We start from the raw sequence: 20,000 nt of genomic DNA on the forward strand, positions 1-20,000 counted from the left end.
TGAAAGAAGAGCAAATCGAAAAGAAGTATCGGTGAAAGAGAGAAGAATCCTGGACCACCATTGCCTTATTTATAACGTTAAGGGTAACCAAACGTACGATGATCAAAATTCTGCATTCCTCGTAACAGGCATTGATCGATTCCCTTCGTGAACTTAGTTCGCACGAGTATCTATCAAAGACACTCTCAGGATATTTCAAAATATATCTGTGGATCTTGAAAATGCTTAATATCATCATTGATTCCATACATATATTTATATATGTATGGAATGTGTAAAAAACGAAGGAGAAGAGAGAGAGAGAGAGAGAGAGAGAGAGAGAAAAGAGATATGCTAAGTTTTTATTTGTTTTATATTACAGATTATTAGGTCGAGGTTCAATGCACGTCTTCTCCAGCGAGCAATTCGAAAAATTGATGGAAGCTAGTGGGTTCAAAGGTCCTTGGAATTCACTGGTTGATTTGGGAGCTGGCGATGGTGCTACCACCGCACACGTGGCTCATTTATTCGATAGAGTATACGCTACAGATATTTCGCCGCCTATGAGATGGGCATTGTCCAAACGAAAATTCACGTATGTAGAAAGATGATTGATTAATTTTCTTTTTTACTTTTTTTGTTTGTCTTTTTTTTCTTTTTTTTTTTTTTTTTTTTTTTTTTTTTTTTTTTTTTTTCCGTAAGATAGATACATATCATCATTTTTCTATGTAGATTGAAGATATCTACAGAGAGAGAGTACAGAAAACAGAGTTTATTACATCGAATTGATTGAAGTAGAAGTTTACGATACTTTTATATCCTCGCGTCTGAGGACGTAACAGTTCCCGATGGTTACTCGAATTTTAAGTGAGCGAGCGAAGGGTGCGATGTACTCGTATAACATTTTATAGACATTCGTACGCCCTTTCCCAAAACGATTTTCAGTCGCGACCAAATCCTATTGGTGATATTTTCTTCCTCCCCCTCCTCCTCCTCCTCCTCTTCCTCCCCAACTTCAGACACGAAAATCATTCTCATATGGGATTTCAAAGATAAAGAAAATATTTTCTGCAGAGTATTGGACGTCGATAAATGGCACGAGGAAGCTGGTCCTTTCGACGTGATACTTTGCTTGAATTTGCTCGATCGTTGCGATCGTCCAAACAGTTTGTTAAGACAATTCAGAAGGTCCTTGACGGGAGGAGGTCGACTGGTGGTAGCCCTGGTATTACCCTTCAGTCCATACGTCGAAGTAGGTGAGAGAGGTGATCACAAACCGTCGGAGTATCTGCCAGTTAAAGGAAACGGACTGGAAGGTCAGATTGCTGGCCTAGTCGACAGAGTCTTCGCACCGTTGGGTCTAAGATGTTTAGCATGGAGCAAGCTACCTTATCTATGCGAGGGCGACCTGGGTCAGGCTTATTACTTTCTCGACGACGTCATCTTCGTCCTGGAGGCAGTACCAGTTAGTAAAAAAACAAAACAAAACAAAACAAAACAAAAACAAATCCTGCGAATTGTTGATAAAGAATAGTCGTTAGAAGCCGACTGATCGAAGAAGAACACTTTTAGGATACGGTGTTGTACAACGAATACGAGGATTACGTTAAGGAGATGGCACATGATGAAACGAGGATTGGCCTAACCGTAGTATGACCGGGAACGTACAAACAGGAAATATCGATCTATGGATCTGGATAACTTTATAAAGGCGAGTCACACTTGTAAAAACTTTAATAATCGCAGTAGTTATGGAATAGAATAATGCGAGAGTACAGAGGAGCAATACTGGCAAGCGACAACGAGAGCTTAGTGTGCAGACACAGGCGAGATAGCATTTGGTGCACAATATCGTTGATCGTGTCCTCCGGGGCTTGGTAATACCGGATCGACTGACAACGGTGCGCAATTTACAATCATCTTACTGTCAAAGTTAGAGTGTGCGTTGTTACGTGTATGCGAATTACGGTATCGATAAAACGACGCGATAGAGAAGAACAATACGCTTTTTCGGATAGGTATATATATATATATATGTATATATATATATATATATATCACTGAGGAACCTAACATACATCGAGATTTATATAGGTCGTTTCAATGTTCTAGATTTCGATTGAACGATTACTCAGATATTTATATATATATATATATACATATATATATCTTACGGATGCTCCTTTCCTTCCTCTTTTTTCTCTTTTTCTTTCTTCCTTTCTTTTTCTTTTTTTTTTTTGTTCTCAATTTGGTATAGTTGCGAAGACTTAGTCATGGATATGCTTAATTATGTCGATCATCTTCGACAGCAAGACAAACGGTCACGAAGTTTGCGTGTTTGTTCCTTTTTTTTTCTTTTCTTCTTCTTCTTCTTCTTTTTTTGTCGTTTTCTTCTTTTTTGTATTTTTTTATTTCTTTATTAATTTTTTTTATTTTTTTTATTTATATTTTTTTTCATTATATATATATATATATATACACACATATATATATATATATATATATATATATATATACTTCTTTTTTCTTTTTTATTCAATTTTTTCATCATTTTCCTTTTATAATAATTACTACGAGAGAAATGAGTCCATCTATTTTTAATCCGGAAATACATGATAAGTGGGATCGACGCTATGCAATTCGTCGTCGTTGTTTGTTCAGCGTTTCGTAATTTAAACTAGCGCAGCTTGATATTGATGAAAGTATAAACAATGTAAATAAACAACGTGATCGGCACGATATTAGTAGCTGCAAATGCAGAAGACACATTCGTGTAAACGTAATTAGAGGAAAAAAAAAAAAAAAAAAAAAAAAAACATTAGTATTTCGATAGTTATAATATATATAGATACGCGTCCATATAAAATTTTGCTATTTTATAGCCAAAGTTATTAACGCTCATCGACCACGCACACGCTTAAACAAATCTTTCATCACACTCACTCCACTTGTCGTCACAGATATATATATATATATATATATAATCGTGTGTATACACATTTATAATATTTAATATTAAATATTAATAAGAAAGAGAAGGAAACATTTCACCATCGTCGTAGAAATGCGTTTATAACGATGAAATTTCGAACTATTACTTTCTCTCACTCTACTCTCTCACTCTCTCACGCACACACATTCTCTTTCTCTCTTCTTTTTTCTTTTTTTTTTTCTATTATTTTTTTCTTTTTTTTTTTTCTTTTTTTTTTTTTTTTTTTTTTTTTTTTTTTTTTTTTTTTTTTTATCAACAACGAAATCTAATGAAAAATATTATTTGATGAAAGGAGCTAATTTTTTTTTATAAATTACGTTGTGGTATCGATCGACAGAGGTAAAAAAGTTCCTAATCAATATTCCATATACATGATAAAAAATGATGATTTAACGTCGACGCCAACCACAATTTTAAAGACACAACTAGAATTTATTTTCCTTCGATGTTATCGTATAATAACGAAATAATTTATCATTCAACAAATATTTATCGGTTTCGTTTGCTTTTTTTTTCTTTTCCTTTTTTTTTTCTTTTTTTTTCCTTTTTTTTTTTTTTTTTTTTTTTTAATCAAGTCTAATGCGTGCAACGCACATGTCACACGTTTTTTTTTTTTTCTTTTTTTTTTTTTACCTATGGAACTTATATATATATGTCTCGTGTTATTACCTATAATTCCTCTTATACATAGATTGTAGACATTTATAATTAATAAAACTAGAAATAACAACAATATATATGTTTTTCTTTATAAATCTACAAATAAATATTAAAACAAATGCACCTTTCGAGAGAAAGCAAAGATGCGTATTTAGTTAATAATCATGAACGTTGAACTCTCGATCAGATCTCTCTTTTTCATTTTTATATAACATAAATAATAAATTCTTTTCTCTTTCTCTCCCCCCCCCCCCCTGTCTCTCTCACACATTCTCTCTCTCTCTCTCTCTTTCTCTCTTTCTTACTAAGTTTAACAAACGTACAAAATGTAAATAATACAATGAGTATTTATGGAATCACAATTCCTTCTTTGTGCTTTAAAGCTTCCAATGCATCATCGTGTTTGTAATCTTTGTCCGATCGTACGAATTCTAAAATCTTAAATTTACAAAAAGATCAATTAATGTCTATATCCTTGCACCGATTACATAATTATAAATCCATAAATGTATAGATAATAATGATAATACATATATGTAGAACATTTTTTTTTTTTTTTTTTTTTAGAAAACTGTAATATATTTTTAATCAGGTAATCATTAGAACACAAGTGGCGAGTTATTAAAATAATTCTACAATATCAACTATAAATAGACGTGAACATAACCGATTCGATTTTATATAAGCTCCATAGGTAAAATTTTTAAACGTAAAATCAAATGATAATAACAATATAACGCTAAACCTGAATTTCTAATTTAACGCCGTGAGTGATTTCTCATTTCTACATATAAATTTCTTTGCTACCCACGTTTATCACAGTCCACGCATGACTCGTTTTGTCTCTTAGTATTTGAAAGTCCTAAATGCCAACAACTTTGAGCAATCCTTTTTGGGTTGTTTATAATAATTTAAACAACCCATTATCATTATACACTTTCTGACTAGAACACCATAGAGCGCAAAGACGAAACATTGGTCTTATAATATTTAAGCTAAAACTGTTTAATCTAGTCTAGCTTGCGCTGTTCGCATAATTCTTCTAATCCACCAGCTTTTCTATAGAAAACAAAATATATAACTTTCATAATGTTCTTTAAATATATTTAATCTTGTATTAATTATATTTTATATCAATACTTACAATGCCGGAAGATAAGGAGTACTGGTATGATCTAACCGATGTTTATCTTCATTTTTCCAGCTCACAATTGGTATAATAGGTGGTGGTATAATACTTCTCAGAGATTGTACAAGCTGTATCGTATCGACCAAAGCTGCGCCCGATTAATAATACCAATTAATCAATGCAACGATAAACAACACAATGAAAGAACAAAAAATATGTAAGCAAAAATTATAAAATAAATTAATCGATATTAGTGGCCATTAATAATTTTTTTTCGGGGGGGGAGGGAGAGGATTTTAAAAATCTACTATAATATATTTAATCGTATCTAATAATAATAATAATAATAATAATAATAATAATAATAATAATAATAATAATATTATTATTAAACTAATATGTGCCACAAATAATAAATATAAAAAAAGAAAAAAAAATATATATATATACATGGAATTAAAAAAGAGTGTGATTATTACTTTTTTGTAATGCTTCAGATTGTTTTCCATATGGTTTGCACATTGCAGGACGTATACAAGCCTTCATCCTGGCCGTGTTTTTTATAACTTCTGTATAAGCTCTAATTATCTTTTCTTGTCCAACTAAATCAAAAATCATAAATGTTAGTAAGTAGAACATCCACTTACTCTAATATAAAAACGATATGTTTTTGTAATAATTTCTAATTTACCTTCCAAATTAGAAGAACCCGAACGTGAACCCTTTTCATTTTCTAACGACCAAGCACCATTATGTAAAGCTAACAGATCTTTATTTGCATTGCTTAAACTTTGAAGATTACCTAGCCCAAGTCCACTAAGGCTGTCCAAATTATCCAGATTTGTTCGTAAAAATTCTGTTAATTTGTGATCTGATATAGGAATATTAGATATTAGTGATTCATAATGCTGTTTATTGGTTGATACTTTTTTTTCTTGAGACACAGGCCGATGTGGAATATTTAAAGATGGACGGCTCGGTGGACGTTGTATATTCATTTGGTTCCCACCACCTCTCATTTCTGACATGTCTGCACCGGTTCCAATGGGTAAGTGTGTATTAGGATTAGCACCGCTTAATGCCTATTATAAAAAGTAATAAAATATATATTAGACAATTTACAAATTGCTGATCATGGTCTTACAATAAAATAAAGAAAATTATATCCTTACTGGTTGAAAATCTGTATTATGTGGAAAACCTGTACGTAAGAGGGATGTTGTAGCTTCATTTTCTTGAATATACGTAGGTGCCATATGGCCCATCTTTTGCATCTCGAATTGATTCTTGTATCGACAAGCTGGATTTGGACAATTTTGTACAACCTCAATGATAAATTCCTTCTCCATTCCAAAATATTCTCGTCCAATTGTATAAGATTCCATAACGGCCCTAACTGTTCCCTCGAGTCCCAAATGTATACCCTGTGGCCCAGTTATGTGTTTCATCATCACAGCATTGGCAAAATGTTCATAAGGTAATATTATTTTCCCATTTTCTCTCAAAACCAATCTTCCTTGTGAATCCACTGCCATTCTAGATGCCATCATTCTGTATATACATTAAAAATAATATTAAAGATTAATGGTCTCACATTGATCGAATAAGAAATATAGAAAATTATATTGATGTATCCAAAAAAAGAAAAAAAAAAAAAAAAGCAAAAGGAAAGAAAAGAAAAGAAATATATATTTATTCTTACTGTAAGTACGCAGCACTTGGTATTATAGATCCATCCTTATATTCGGCTATACATTGTAACAATTCAATGCTAGGATTCCAACTTTTAGTTTGCAAATATGCTTGAATTAACATATATGTTTTCTCTGTTACATATCCTGCACTGCTTGGGTTACCAGGGTATCCAGAACCTCCACCCGGTGGACCCATCTCTGTTTGCATACCTTTGGCGACAATATTTTTCATAGTTTCTGCCAAGTCCATTCTATATACAAAATAAATTCAATATAAGAGGTCATGATATAATTAAGAGAAACAATGTGTTTAATTCAATTCTTGAATATTCTTGCATGCATACTTTTGTGTAAGATGATCAAAGTAAGAAAAATTGTATGAGGGCAGAGAAAAGGGAAAAAAAAAAGCAAAAAAAAAAAAAAGAAAAAACAAAAGAAAAAGAGAGCAAGAGAGAAAAGAAAAAGATAAGGAAAAACAAAAAGCAAAGAATATATCAAAAGTGCTTCAGATAAATTTATATATCTCTGAATAAAAATCCTACAAATCATTATGACAGTAAAATTCGTGGAAAGACAAAGTGGATTGTTCTAGTAAAGAAAAAAAAAAAGAAAAAAAAGAAAGAAGGAAGGAAAGAAAGAAGGAAGGAAAGAAGGAAAGAAGGAAAGAAAGAAAGAAAGAAAAAAAAAGGGGGGAAATAGTGGGTGGTTCATAGTGAAGAGGGATCACGCATTCTTCAAAGTGAGCCAGCCGCACGTGCAACAGGGCGCATCAGGGCTCTTCAAGATTCGTGCTACAATCGCTTATACTATCCGTCGTACGAGGTAGTTAGTATATATACATTCTAGTCATCGATATATCGGCAAGTGTGGCGATCGTTATCGAAAACTTAAATGGTCTTACGTATTCGGCCATTGTTATCGCCAGAGCAGCGTGCCAAGCAGGGTGCGGAGGCAACGAAACGATAAAAAAACATTTGTACGAGCCACCGCCCCCCTTTAAGAAAAGCGGGAGGGGAATGAACGAAGTTTTCTCAGGACTCACCCCGCACCGGGCAGCCAACTCCTTTCACTCGCACTATCGACAGATAGGTGGCAACGGCGACAACACCCGTTCGCCCCCTAATCGTTCTTATTCGACATGTTACCGCGATTAATTAATCCCCGTTCGTATTTGCAAATAACATAAATCGCGATAATTATTTCCGCGAGTATAGTTTCGCCGGTTTACCGCGAGAGGCGCTTCCACCGCATTGCTCCCTACACGCGACTACCTCTCCTCCCTCCACGTTACCACCTTCACTCATTCCATACTTACTTTTCGTCCCCCCCTTCTTCCCACTCAACCTCTCTCCTACCACCAATCTCTTTCTCTCGCCCACTCTCGGCCTAGCTACTAGAAAACGTACTCATTGTTGCGCGTCGACCAGCGCGGACGCCGCTCACCGGGATAGGAAACGCGACGACGCTTTGCGCATTTATCAATATTACTTTATCTTTTGTTACTCATACACTATATATATATATATATATATATGACAGTTTATACATACGCGCTATGTATGAACCGCTTTTAGCAATAGTGCGCAACGCGTAACTCCTTCCCACCACTTTGGTTTTTTTCTCTCCTTTTTTTTTCTTTTTTTTTTTTTTATCTTTTACCCATTCGCCGTAACGTTAGTAACGTTAGTATATACATATAACGTTAATAGTTTTACGTATCGTTAATTAATGTTTATCAACGAATTATTATCATATCATTTATCATCATTAAGGAGCATCATGATTTGTCATTTATTTAATAAAAGATTATGATCGGTACTTATATTTATTCAAATATCATGGTTAAACGAACGATTTGATTGGTTAATTTTATAACATGATACGATCTATCGGACGATGGTCAAAATGATCAAGATTATAATTTGTATGTTATAACGTTATGTTAGATTTGTACTTTGATATACTTGTAAATTCGTTGACCGCATTATTAATCGAATAGCAATGGTACCAATCGCAAAAATAATATCGTGATTGCCAATTGGTAAATAAAAACATCCCTATCAAGCATAAACATGGCCTCGCGGTATAATCACGGTGTTCAGCGAGTTTTAGCAAAATTAGAAGCATCTATAAATTCAGAAAATTATTATGAAGCTCATCAAATGTACAGAACTTTATATTTCAGGTGAGTCTGTTAGATCGTTTGTTTGCACGATTTCTACCATGATTTTCGTAAAATCATCATGATCACCTAACCTTTTTGTCTAGATATCTCGGACAGAAGAAGTATGCAGAATTATTGGAATTATTGTACAATGGATCTTTACTTTTGTTACAGCACGAACAGGTATATTAAAAATCGAAAATATTTTAAACATAATGAAAGAATTATTAAAAATGTTTTTTCGATAAAATGAACGTATTAGATTTTTCGTATGCCTGTAAAAGGTCGACATTTCTAATTATAGACTTTATTTAAACTGTATTGACATAAACATTATGATATTTTATATAAAATTTCAAAAGAATTTTACTTCCATTTGTATATTGTTTTCTATGACTCTTGCTTATTTAATATCAATGAGAAAAAATCAATTCTAGGAACATTCCATAGTAAAAATATATTTGAGCATTTGAGCTATTGTGCATTTTATAAATGTCATTTGTGTTAATAATTATTGCAGAAAGTGTCATTTGAACTTCCATTATATATTACAATTATATTTTTGCAGCATGTTAGCGGAGCCGACTTAGGAATTTTATTAGTAAACGTTTTAATACAATCAGAGTTACAACCATCATCGGAATATTTCGAAAAGATAACACATCTGTTTAGTTTAATGAGCCCGTTCTCTCCCGAAAGAGAATCATTTGTACAGTCGGCTCTTCGATGGAGTACAAAAGGTACAAATCATAAAACTGGAGATCCTGAATTACATCAAAGAATGGCACAAGTATTTTGGAGAGGTAATAGAAAATATATTATAAAATTGTCTCATCCATCAATTAACGTATGTCAATTAAACAACACATTTACATATCACATTTTTAGAGAAAAATTATTTAATGGCTAAACAACATTTCATACATAGTAAAGATGGTTCTGGATGTGCCGCAATGTTAGTAGAATTACATGAACAACGTGGATATTCAAATGAAATAGACCTTTTTATAGCCCAAGCAGTTTTGCAGTATGTATTCAAAGTTGTTTTTGATATAAGATTTTTTTTTTTTTTTTTTTTTTTTTTCTATAACATTATTACTACAAAATATTAATTTTATTTGTTTTATATCTTATAGATATCTTTGTTTACAAAATAAGAAAACTGCACAGGAAGTATTTAATTCTTATACTTCTCGACATCCAAAAATAAATAGCGGTCCACCATATCTTCTTCCTTTATTGAACTTTCTATTCTTCTTATTAAAAACAATTGATAGGTTAGTACGTTAAAAATATATAAAAGAAATTTAAATAATAATAATAATAATAATTTTGAAATCCACCTTTTACATTAAAATTTTAATATTATCTTTCCAGCGGTAAATTAGGAGTTTTTACAGTTCTTTGCGATCAATATCAGATATCCTTGAACAGAGATCCTTGTTATCGTCAATATTTAGATAAAATAGGCCAGTTATTCTTCAATGTCCCACCACCACGTCCTCGTAATACTGGATTATTTGGATCACTTTTGCAATCATTTTTTAATGGTTTAGAAGAAGAGGATTCAGACGATGAACAGCGAAATATAGCATCGACGTCGCACGCGACACAAGAACTTGACTGATTAAAGGTTAGACAACACTGGGCAGTGTGATACAAGTAGTAAATACTGAATCTTTTTTTTATTCCTTCGTCCCAGATATTTTCAGCTCCTGTATCTCCTCCATCTCATATGCCTGCAATCGTAAAATTTTAAAAGAAGTGATGCAGTATAGATTTCAGGAAACATTAGATGCAGAAGCCTTAGGTATGAAAGTATGTGGGGGAAGAATATCGAAAGGATTTTTAAAAATATTTGTGGCATGTATATACTGAATTCAAAATAGCCCCCAAAATAATCTGTTTTACATACTAATATTCCAGTTTTAAAGCAGTTTTAAAAGGACAATGATTAAATATACACGTGATTATGAAATATTAATTATCTAGTTACACAAAATAAATTTGCATTAGCTGTAATGAATTCAGCAGATATAGGCTAATAAAAAAACCGAGTGAAAAAAGCTCGATAATGAATATACCATTAACAATAATGTCCTATTTATCATACATATAATCACTAAAGCATGTATTTGCGCGTAATTGTTAGATCAAAGATTTATTTTATATAAGCTACATCGCAAGACAAATAAACCTGACGTAATCGTAACATTGTAACTTCCGACATAAGATTCTTAATGCATTCGCTCGTATAAATATTGAGTGTAAATTGTAATTTGTAGTTGCAAGCAATATACTTATTTATTTTAATCTGCCATTACACAAAAAAAAATGGAACTTTTACAATTAACACTAATCTAATGTGTTGCATCGTAAGTTAAGGAAAAAACAAAAAAAAAAAAAAAACAAAAAAAAAAGAAAAAAAATAACAATAATAAAAAAGAAAAGAAATAAAGTGGTCGTGAACAATGAAATGATAATATTAAAAATAATTATAACATATTGGTATAAAAAAAATTAAACGAAAACAAATAATGCTTAATTAAAATCTTAGATTTGTAATAAATACACTCGTATATGTTATTATATAAATATGTGTATATATACAAAATATTCGGTTATTGGATAAAAACAATGAATTTATTTCTTGTAATTTGTGGGTGTAATCATTGAAATATACATATATGTTTCTTTTAATTTCATGAATGAGTACGTTGTATCTTTATCAGAAAATAAAAAAGAAAAAAATTTGTTAATATAATTGTAAGTATATTTTATATAGAAAATATTTTTGCAATATTTAGAGTATCGATTGATAATTATTAAAGAAAAAAAAAAAGAAAAAAAAAAAAAAAAAAAAAAAAGAAAAAAAAAGAAAAAAAAAGAAAAACAATCAGACAAAATCATGTTTTTGAGTAACAATAGCAAAATTATCTTTAAATTTTAAATATTCTTCGTTATTTATGATTTTATTTAAAAAAAAAAAAAAAGAAAAAAAAAAGAAAAAAAAATGCTAATGTTACATCCAGGATAATAAATTCAAATATTTAATATTAGAAGATTCTAACATAATTATCACATAACTGGCAGAAAGAAATAATGTACAAATATATAAAATTATGTTTAAGATCCGCTAAAATTAACTCAAATCATTTAGTCGTTATTTTAAGAAATTACAATTTAAAAAAAAAAATTAAATATATTTAATAACAGCAAAATTTTATAAAATCAAGACACAAATTAATCGGCATAAATGACTTTAACCAGTTCCTGTATTCCTACTTTATTTTCAAACTAATTATAATTTGTCCAATATGATTGTTAATATCTGTAAAGAAGTCATTCATATCATGCTCTATAGAACAAAAATAAACTGCAGATGTTATGTGTATAAATTGAATGTGAACTTTATTATGAATGTATCGTTTATAGGCTTCATACCATAAATAAAATAATTAATGATTGAATTAATGATTAAAACCATTTTAGCGCGGTAACGAATTTATATATAGATATAAATAAATGCATATAATATAAAGATAAATTTAGATAATTATTAGTATGTACAATTTATAGTAGGCATTATCAGAGAACTAAAAAAAAAAAAAAAAGAAAAAAAAAAGAAAAAAAAAGAAAAAAGAACTACGAATTAATATCTCGTAGGTACTTTGTTATTTTTTTTTTTGTTTTCTTAACAATTCATGTTACAATAACAATATAATCTTGAGTGTAAAAATCCTCAAATGTTGTGTGCAAAAAATATTACATTATAAATTATCACGTATATGTTATATAGTAAACAATCAATGAATATACTGAACTGCAATATGTAATGCAATTTATATGACCCAAAACATTAGAAATAAATGCTAACTTTTAATTATTACTTTCTTATTAACATACCTTTTGAAAAAAAAGAAAAAAAATATATATATATACATTTATTATAACTAAACATATTTAATATTTGCAAAAGAACACATTCCATAAATTACTTTTTCTAAAAGCAATTTACATTTATTAAATTATAACAAAAAGTGTAAACTGTAATGATAATAACGTATTTTTTTTATTGCATATTTATAATATATAAATCTGAAAAAAATAATATCACTTTCTTAAAAAATCAATCATTTCTAAATAATACTTTAGAATACATGACACAACTTTTATATAAAGTATTATATAAGTTTTATATAAAGTATTACATATTTTATATAAAGTAAATACTAGTTATAAAATTATTATATATGTTCAAAAAACATTTTTCTTACTAAATATAAAGATAAGATTTATATGAGATTTTTTTTTTTTAATATAAAAATAATTAATATTGTTCAATTCCTGGAATTGGAAATTGGTGAGAGAAAGTTTCTACTTCCTCTTTTAATGCAGCAACTTTAGCTTTGATATCGGCATTAGTATTCAATACTTGCTTAAAATCTACAAGTTTAGGTCCAGAAATTTTACTTATTTCCTTAGATAATAGTAATCCTAAATAAATAAATTTAATCAAATTATTATATGATTAAATGGAAGTACATTTTCATTTAAATAAGAAGATAATATTAATTCACCTTTATGTATAAAATTGACAACTTTATCTATGTCTTCTTCTTTGAAACCACGTGTAGTCAGTGCTGGTGTACCTAATCTAATACCACCAGGATTAAGGGCACTTTTATCACCGGGAGTAGTATTTTTATTACATGCTATCGAAATTTCTTCTAAAATTTTTTCTGCTTTAGAACCTGTAATTCCAAAGGGTCTTAAATCTACTAAAAGCATATGAACATCAGTTCCTCCAGTGCTAATCTTGTAACCAAGATTTTGTAAGCCAACACACAATCTCTTTGCATTAGAAATGATTTGTTTTTGATAAGCATGAAATTCAGGTGTTTTAACTTGCTTCATTGTCGTAGCAATGGCAGCAATTGCATGATTATGAGGTCCACCCTGAAGTCCCGGGAATACTGCTTGATTAATTCTATTTTCTAAATCATACATAATTTTCTTTTCATCTTTTGTAACACTTCTAATGCCTTTTCTGTAAAAAATGACACCAGCACGAGGACCCCTGTTAAAAACATAAAAAAGAAAAACATCATATAAATTGACAATATATATAATATATAAGATAGATTAAATTGTTTTGTAATATTTTGTATTGATTAACCTCAAAGTTTTATGAGTTGTAGTTGAAACAACGTCACTGTATTCGAATGGACTAGGAATTAAACCTGCTGCGACTAAACCAGAAACATGGGCCATATCACTGAACAAGTAAGCATTGTTCTGATCTGCAATTTCTCTAAATCTTTTATAATCTAAACATCTACTGTAACAAGACACTCCTGCTATAATAATTTTAGGTTTAAACAATTGTGCTTGCTCTGCTAATTTATCATAATCAATGAAACCCGTTTCAGGATTAACTTTATAAGGCATTGATTCAAAAAAGATGGATGTTGCTGAAATCTTCTTGGTTGGAGTAAAAAATCCTAAAGAATACAATTACAATTATTATGAGAGATATAAGATTATACAATGTTTAATATTTACCATGCGTAAGATGTCCACCATCTGGAAGATCTAAGCCCATGATACGACCATGTGGTTCTAACAATCCCGTATATACTGCAAAATTGGCAGGACTTCCAGAATAAGGTTGTACATTGCATCCCCATTCTTCAGGATTTAAATTAAATGCCTCTAAAGATCTTTTCTGTGCTAATATTTCTATCTCATCTATGTATTCATTTCCTCCATAATATCTAATATCATCAAATTATAGATAAATATTATTTTAATATGATAAAGTGAAAAATCTTAATTAAAATAATATAAACTAAAACAACAATATTATTACCTTTGTCCAGGAAGACCCTCGCTGTATTTATTATGAAGACAAGAACTTAAACATTGTAATACACTAAGAGATGTAAAATTTTCACTGGCAATCATTTCAAGGCCAGAGTGTTGACGTTTCTTTTCTTTTTCCATTAACTTAAATAATTCTGGGTCAAGTTCCCAGACATTACCATACAGTATATCAGGCATCGTCTATATCAGACAGCACGGAAAATGAAAGAAAATTAAAAGTAATAAAAAAAAAAAACAACTTACGTAAGTCGTAAAGTAAAAACTAATTACCTGTAACTTAAAAAGTTAACTGTATTAAGTGTAATATAAAAAGGAGGAAAATAAAAAAAAAATAAAAATTTATTTAACACTTTATGAACGTATTAACAATACGAAGGCTTTACCACGAATGTTAAATGATCCTACCAAATGTATTTTATTCATTAATCTACTTACGTATTTTAAAAGTATAGAAAATTTCAAGGATAACCCTTGACACGATTTACTCATTATGCTTTACAATGATAAACATATTTATTTATTATACTTATCTTAATACTTACGATTATTACGAATACGAAGAAAAAATTTGAAATATTCGACGTTTTTTTTCTTTTTTTTTTTTTATGGATTTTACTAAAAAATCAATTGATTTTGCACGCTCTTATAACAAGCTTTCTTTCTTTCTTAATTATTCGAATGATACGACTGATTAAAATTATAATCTCTCGAAACATGAAAGATATTTTTTCATTAATGTACCTTATTCAATACAAATACAAAAGTTAAGTATCAATAATTAAGAGATAGATCCGTTCAAACTTTTATAAGTATTAATTCGAATTAAGATAAAACGCGCGCGTCATGTGTGTGTGTATATATATATATCACCTCAGACACACACACATATACATGTTTAAAAAAAAAAATATATATATACACACACATATGTATAAATACAAATGAGATAATTATAAGACGATAATTTAAAAGAAAAGAGAAAGGTTAATTTCTTACTTTTTGATTCGAAACGCCACAAGTGGTTGCACGTGTAGTAACATGGAAACTCTTATGCGAAATGTAACGATCGTTTAAAATATATCCTTGAGGAATTTCAACGGCATTCATGCCGCATGTTGTTCGTTTAAGAAGTAAGTTCCTTCGTGCCAATCGAAAACCGCGACGATTTAAATTAATACACGTACGAAACATTTTTTGTTTTTTTATTCAATGATCAACGAATGAACTAACGTAATTTAAATATATACAATTTTACGACAACAACGCGACGTTCCGTAAATAATTTTTATTAATGATAAACGCACGTTGAATCCAAAGATGTTTCTTCACTTATGATATTTATGGTTTTATTTTATCTATAATAGATAACTTAATTGAGGTATAACCTAAAATAAATCTAATGGATCACGATAAAAATGAATATTAAAATTTCTCTCAATAATTTACGTTTACGAAATAATCCGCGTGTATATCTGAAGCGTATAAAGCCCGTTCCATATATGGCTTTTCTAACTCTATACTGATCTATATCGTAATAGGACCTTTCTAATTTTTCGCCATTTTCACGTATACACTAGAGGAAATACACTTAAATTATTACATTTTAAAATGAAAATAAAATCAATTTCCGTTCAATGATAAAAGTTTCTTTAATCTTTTCCCCTAAAATTCCTTCATTCTATTATCCATTTGATAAGAGTCTACTCGAATTTTAAGTGATAACATATATGTACATGTACGTACGTATCCATGTGTTAAAAGGTACAACACAATATATATATATATATATATATATATATATATATATATAGATATATACATATACATATAATAATGTTCAAGAAAATTCTTCAAGATACGATTAATAAAAAACGATATATACATATACATATATATATATATATATGTATGTATATATATGTATATGTATTTATTCAATCGTTCAAGATCAGATTTACTTTCTAATACGTTCGTCGAACGAGAAAGTTAATTTGAAAGTAGTTTATCGATTTAACGTACACAATCACAAATTATTCCAATAATCGTTGATTTTCCAGTTTATTTAATTCCCTTTGGAAAATATTTTCATCACCAATAACGTTTTTCTTCGGCTTACAACAAACTACTTGTTTTTATATAACCTCGTTATCATATTTGCATAACTCATTGCACGGACTGACACGCATATAACTTGAATATTTCTTTTTTTTCTTTTTTCTCTTTTCTTTTTTTCAATTTATTTTTATGCGATTATTACTTGTGCTCTCGTTAATGTGCGTCAACGCATTTCGTTATTACATTGTGCAAAAGAATTCCATTTAATTGAATCGCTTCGACGTCACAGATAAACGATTTTTCTTTTATTAATTATAATATGAATTATGTTAATAATTATTGTACCATATCTTTCGTTGAAAATAATATAATATGTATATTATATATATCCTTTCAATATTACGATCTTTTTAACTTTGTCGTTATAATTAATATTATATTCTTTTTTAGAGTTTTTAATAAAAGCAATCGATCATTATGTTTATTATTCTTAATATAATCGTTTCTTTTTCTTTCTTTTTATTTTCTTTTTTTTTCGAAGATTGACAATAGAAAAAAGGATTGACAATAGAAAAAAACAAAATGGCGGTGAATCGTCAGACAATAAGAAAAAGAACCATTGTAATAATTAATAGGTTGTTTTTCTGTCGAAATCGAAGAAAATAATGGAGAAAAGTGTATATACGCGTATGCGTACGTACATCGTTTCATTCAATTTTTTTTCTTTCCATTTTTTTTTTCTGCTTTTCTCTTTTTTCATTTTTTTTTTTTTTTAAATTTATCTAACCTCAATGAAATTAGAACGTTTATAAAAGAAATTACATATATTCGATAAAAATTGAATTGTTTGTAACTCCTTGTAATTTATTATATACGCCTATTAATCTCGAAGAAAGTTTTTTAAATATTATAAATTCATTCATTCATTCTCTCTCTCTATCTCTATCTTTCTTACAGATTAGTGGAACATACTAATCAACAGCTTGGCCTAGGAAAGATATAGGAACGATTACTATCAAGGTCATCAATGATTTAGACACATGTTATATGCAAAGAAAGAATTTCATAATTTTTATTAAATGATTCTATCGAGAAAATGATATATATATATATATAATCATGTTAATATGCAGAATGTTGATAAAAGAAGTTAAAAATTAATTTAATATAATGAATTAAATTTTAAATTAAATTTTTTTGATGATTTGGAAAATGATAAAATTAATAAAATTAAAATTCCCATATATATATATATATATATATATGACTTATAAACATTATAAATCATATCAGCGGTGTTCTGTACTCTTCTTTTTTTTTTTTACATCTGGAGAGAAAAGGAACATTATATTTTTAATTATTATCAAACAGATCTTTTTTTTTTCGAGGAGCCGAAATATATCGTTCTTGTATTTGTTTTTTCTTTCTTTTATTTATTTTTTTTTTTTCTTGAAAATCATTACTATAAATCTTAATTAAAAATAATAATTCCAGAATATCATGTAAACTATTTTTGTGTAATGCCGCCAAGTATTTACTGTAATATCTTCGGTATCTTTTTAATTTTAACATTTTAAATATTAACATATATATATATATATATATATATATATATATTTTTTTTCTTTTTTTTTTTCTTTTTTTTTCAAAGATCTCTATCGTAGATTATTATTTACTTATTATACATGTAATTGTAAATGTAATTTCTTCTTTATCTCTCATTCGTTTTGTGAACGTACATATACATATTATAAATGTAACGTGTAAACACATTTAGACAAAAAATTATTAGAGGAGAAAATAATCAAGTGATATTTCTTTTCATGAATATTTTTTTTTTCTTCAAATATAATGGAAAAGGTTTTATTTGTTAAGTCGACGATGGCGTGGAGATATTTATCTACATATATATACATTTCGTGCGTATATATAATGTATTAATGTTTGTATTAATTCAGTCATTTTTATTACGAAAATGATAGCAAAAAAAGATCATTTGAAATGTTAAATAACATATTCCGTCTCGCACGTTATATTTTTGTTTCTTTTTTATTTTTTTCTCATTTTTATAACATTTCAATATTACATAGAAGGAAAAAGAATTGCTTTTCAAAAATATCGATGCACTTATATTCTTTTCTATTTTTCTTTTGTCTCCGTCAAAAAAAAAAAAAAAAAAAAAAAAAAAAAAAAAATAATAATAATAATAATAATAAAAAAATAAAAAGAATAAATAATATCCAAATATATATATATATATATATATATATATATATTTATATATCTGTCGAAATATATTTCTAAATCAAAAATATATAGACATAGAAATGATAACTTTTATGATTACCAGTTGAATTAAGTATCGGCATTTCATTGATCAGATCAAATCCATAAAAGTTCGATGGAATTCATCGTAAAAGGAGAAAAAAAAGAAACCCCACCCCAAAAAAAAAAAAGAAAAAAAAAAAAGAATGAAAGAACAGAAAATAAAACAGGACTTATTTCATCTCTTCTTATTTTATTTAAAAACACAAAAAAAAAAAGAATCACTTCTCTCACAAAATTATCACTAAACATGAACTAACTCTTTTATTTGCATTGTCGTACAGTTTTAATAACTTAAACGATTTCTTTCGGTAAACACTTGTGATTCTTTTGCAAAAAAAAAAGTACGTGTGTTTGCTATTATATACATATACATATATGTATATATACATGTATGTAAGTATGTGTATGTGTGTATATATATATACATATATGTATATAACGTCAGAGCAATCTTAGTATTATTTCATAACTCACATTATTTTTACGAACATGATCATTTTCATTATCATCATCATCATCATCATCATTATCATCATCATCATCATCATTATCATCATCGTCATCATTATCAGTCACTACAAATTGTTCTCATCGAGGAACATAAGCGTCAAAATATATGTATGTGTATTTATATGTGTGTGTATGTGTATATATATATGTATATATATATATATATGTATATCCACCTGTCTCTGCTATCTATAATGCGTGTGTTTGTGTTCGTATGTGTGCGCGCGCTTTATATATTTTTATATATGTATATAAAGAGAACAAAAAATGTAATTAACATATTCGCGCATAATGTTAAGTGATTACATTTTTGTCTATGTATTGATGTATGTATTGATATATGTATTGATGTATGTATGCGTGTATTCATCGAAGCACTTTAGCGCTTTTATGTTGATTTGAACGTACAAAATATCGTTTAAGGACTACGATTTATTCTATTTTATGTAAATATAAACGTTTCATCATTATATGGTCGTTATTAGCGCATGAAAAGACTTAGAAAAATTCTCATTCATGAACTGATATTAGTCAGCAATAAGAGGATGTATTTGGTAATAATTATTAGGACACGCAAGATCGATTTAGGATCATTATTTATAT

General features: G+C 28.6%; 4 protein-coding genes across 14 annotated transcripts in view; 2 read left to right on the forward strand and 2 right to left on the reverse strand.

The window, feature by feature from the left end:
• Nucleotides 1-6,658, forward strand: part of LOC118447064 (protein-L-histidine N-pros-methyltransferase) — a 33,549-nt gene extending 26,891 nt beyond the window's left edge. The window contains exons 3-9 of one of the 6 annotated variants that reach the window (XM_085656288.1): nucleotides 362-574; nucleotides 1,054-1,444; nucleotides 1,552-1,690; nucleotides 4,836-4,977; nucleotides 5,258-5,382; nucleotides 5,707-5,808; nucleotides 6,620-6,658. In XM_085656288.1, the coding sequence (XP_085512414.1) occupies nucleotides 362-574; nucleotides 1,054-1,444; nucleotides 1,552-1,635 (688 nt within the window). In that variant the 3' untranslated portion in view covers nucleotides 1,636-1,690; nucleotides 4,836-4,977; nucleotides 5,258-5,382; nucleotides 5,707-5,808; nucleotides 6,620-6,658. Of the gene's footprint in view, nucleotides 1-361; nucleotides 575-1,053; nucleotides 1,445-1,551; nucleotides 1,691-4,835; nucleotides 4,978-5,257; nucleotides 5,387-5,463; nucleotides 5,605-5,700; nucleotides 5,809-6,619 lie in introns of those variants that run through there. The other 5 variants (XM_085656289.1, XM_085656290.1, XM_035878496.2 and 2 more) reach the window with 5 other exon arrangements.
• LOC118447063 (uncharacterized) lies at nucleotides 3,610-7,912 on the reverse strand. Of its 3 annotated transcripts, none has more exons than XM_085656285.1 (7): nucleotides 7,770-7,912; nucleotides 6,463-6,705; nucleotides 5,933-6,311; nucleotides 5,452-5,842; nucleotides 5,240-5,362; nucleotides 4,776-4,908; nucleotides 3,610-4,690 (listed from the first exon to the last, which is right to left on the reverse strand). In XM_085656285.1, exons 2-7 carry the CDS (start codon nucleotides 6,702-6,704, stop codon nucleotides 4,642-4,644), a joined length of 1,317 nt encoding a protein of 438 aa, XP_085512411.1. In that variant the 5' UTR covers nucleotide 6,705; nucleotides 7,770-7,912; the 3' UTR covers nucleotides 3,610-4,641. The 3 variants fall into 3 exon arrangements, with proteins under 3 accessions (XP_085512411.1, XP_035734388.1, XP_085512410.1); XM_035878495.2 differs by lacking the exon at nucleotides 7,770-7,912 and adding an exon at nucleotides 7,497-7,638; XM_085656284.1 differs by lacking the exon at nucleotides 7,770-7,912 and adding an exon at nucleotides 7,356-7,467.
• Nucleotides 7,913-8,377: 465 nt separating this feature from the next.
• Nucleotides 8,378-11,157, forward strand: LOC118447065 (Golgi to ER traffic protein 4 homolog). The gene is made up of 7 exons (XM_085656291.1): nucleotides 8,378-8,639; nucleotides 8,723-8,801; nucleotides 9,187-9,421; nucleotides 9,507-9,645; nucleotides 9,755-9,895; nucleotides 9,996-10,251; nucleotides 10,321-11,157. Exons 1-6 carry the CDS (start codon nucleotides 8,527-8,529, stop codon nucleotides 10,243-10,245), a joined length of 957 nt encoding a protein of 318 aa, XP_085512417.1. The 5' UTR covers nucleotides 8,378-8,526; the 3' UTR covers nucleotides 10,246-10,251; nucleotides 10,321-11,157.
• Nucleotides 11,158-12,869: 1,712 nt separating this feature from the next.
• Nucleotides 12,870-16,669, reverse strand: Shmt (serine hydroxymethyl transferase). Of its 4 annotated transcripts, none has more exons than XM_035878887.2 (6): nucleotides 15,501-16,140; nucleotides 14,491-14,684; nucleotides 14,184-14,395; nucleotides 13,798-14,122; nucleotides 13,199-13,698; nucleotides 12,870-13,115 (listed from the first exon to the last, which is right to left on the reverse strand). In XM_035878887.2, the coding sequence occupies exons 1-6, from the start codon at nucleotides 15,693-15,695 to the stop codon at nucleotides 12,949-12,951; spliced, it is 1,593 nt and encodes a 530-aa protein (XP_035734780.1). In that variant the 5' UTR covers nucleotides 15,696-16,140; the 3' UTR covers nucleotides 12,870-12,948. The 4 variants fall into 4 exon arrangements, with proteins under 4 accessions (XP_035734780.1, XP_035734785.1, XP_035734787.1 ...); XM_035878892.2 differs by lacking the exon at nucleotides 15,501-16,140 and adding an exon at nucleotides 16,524-16,669 and having other exon boundaries at nucleotides 12,872-13,115; XM_035878894.2 differs by lacking the exon at nucleotides 15,501-16,140 and adding an exon at nucleotides 15,047-15,336 and having other exon boundaries at nucleotides 12,872-13,115.
• Between the last annotated feature and the right edge of the window lie 3,331 nt (nucleotides 16,670-20,000).

Source organism: Vespa mandarinia, chromosome 4, assembly GCF_050613455.1.
Source record: "Vespa mandarinia isolate Hongniang chromosome 4, ASM5061345v1, whole genome shotgun sequence".
NCBI classification, from domain to species: domain Eukaryota; kingdom Metazoa; phylum Arthropoda; class Insecta; order Hymenoptera; family Vespidae; genus Vespa; species Vespa mandarinia.

Bases quoted from the DNA above. Each gene is read 5' to 3' on its own strand.
- LOC118447063 (XM_085656285.1), bottom strand. From the start codon at position 6,704: ATGGACTTGGCAGAAACTATGAAAAATATTGTCGCCAAAGGTATGCAA. The intron at 6,312-6,462 runs GTAAGAATAAAT...ATGTATATACAG, and splicing joins CCAAGTGCTGCGTACTTACA to AATGATGGCATCTAGAATGG. The intron at 5,363-5,451 runs GTAAATTAGAAA...TTTTTGATTTAG, and splicing joins GGGTTCTTCTAATTTGGAAG to TTGGACAAGAAAAGATAATT.
- LOC118447065 (XM_085656291.1), top strand. From the start codon at position 8,527: ATGGCCTCGCGGTATAATCACGGTGTTCAGCGAGTTTTAGCAAAATTA. The intron at 8,640-8,722 runs GTGAGTCTGTTA...CTTTTTGTCTAG, and splicing joins TACAGAACTTTATATTTCAG to ATATCTCGGACAGAAGAAGT. The intron at 8,802-9,186 runs GTATATTAAAAA...ATATTTTTGCAG, and splicing joins TTTTGTTACAGCACGAACAG to CATGTTAGCGGAGCCGACTT.
- Shmt (XM_035878887.2), bottom strand. From the start codon at position 15,695: ATGTTTCGTACGTGTATTAATTTAAATCGTCGCGGTTTTCGATTGGCA. The intron at 14,685-15,500 runs GTAAGAAATTAA...TGTCTGATATAG, and splicing joins GTGGCGTTTCGAATCAAAAA to ACGATGCCTGATATACTGTA. The intron at 14,396-14,490 runs GTAATAATATTG...TGATGATATTAG, and splicing joins GAGGGTCTTCCTGGACAAAG to ATATTATGGAGGAAATGAAT.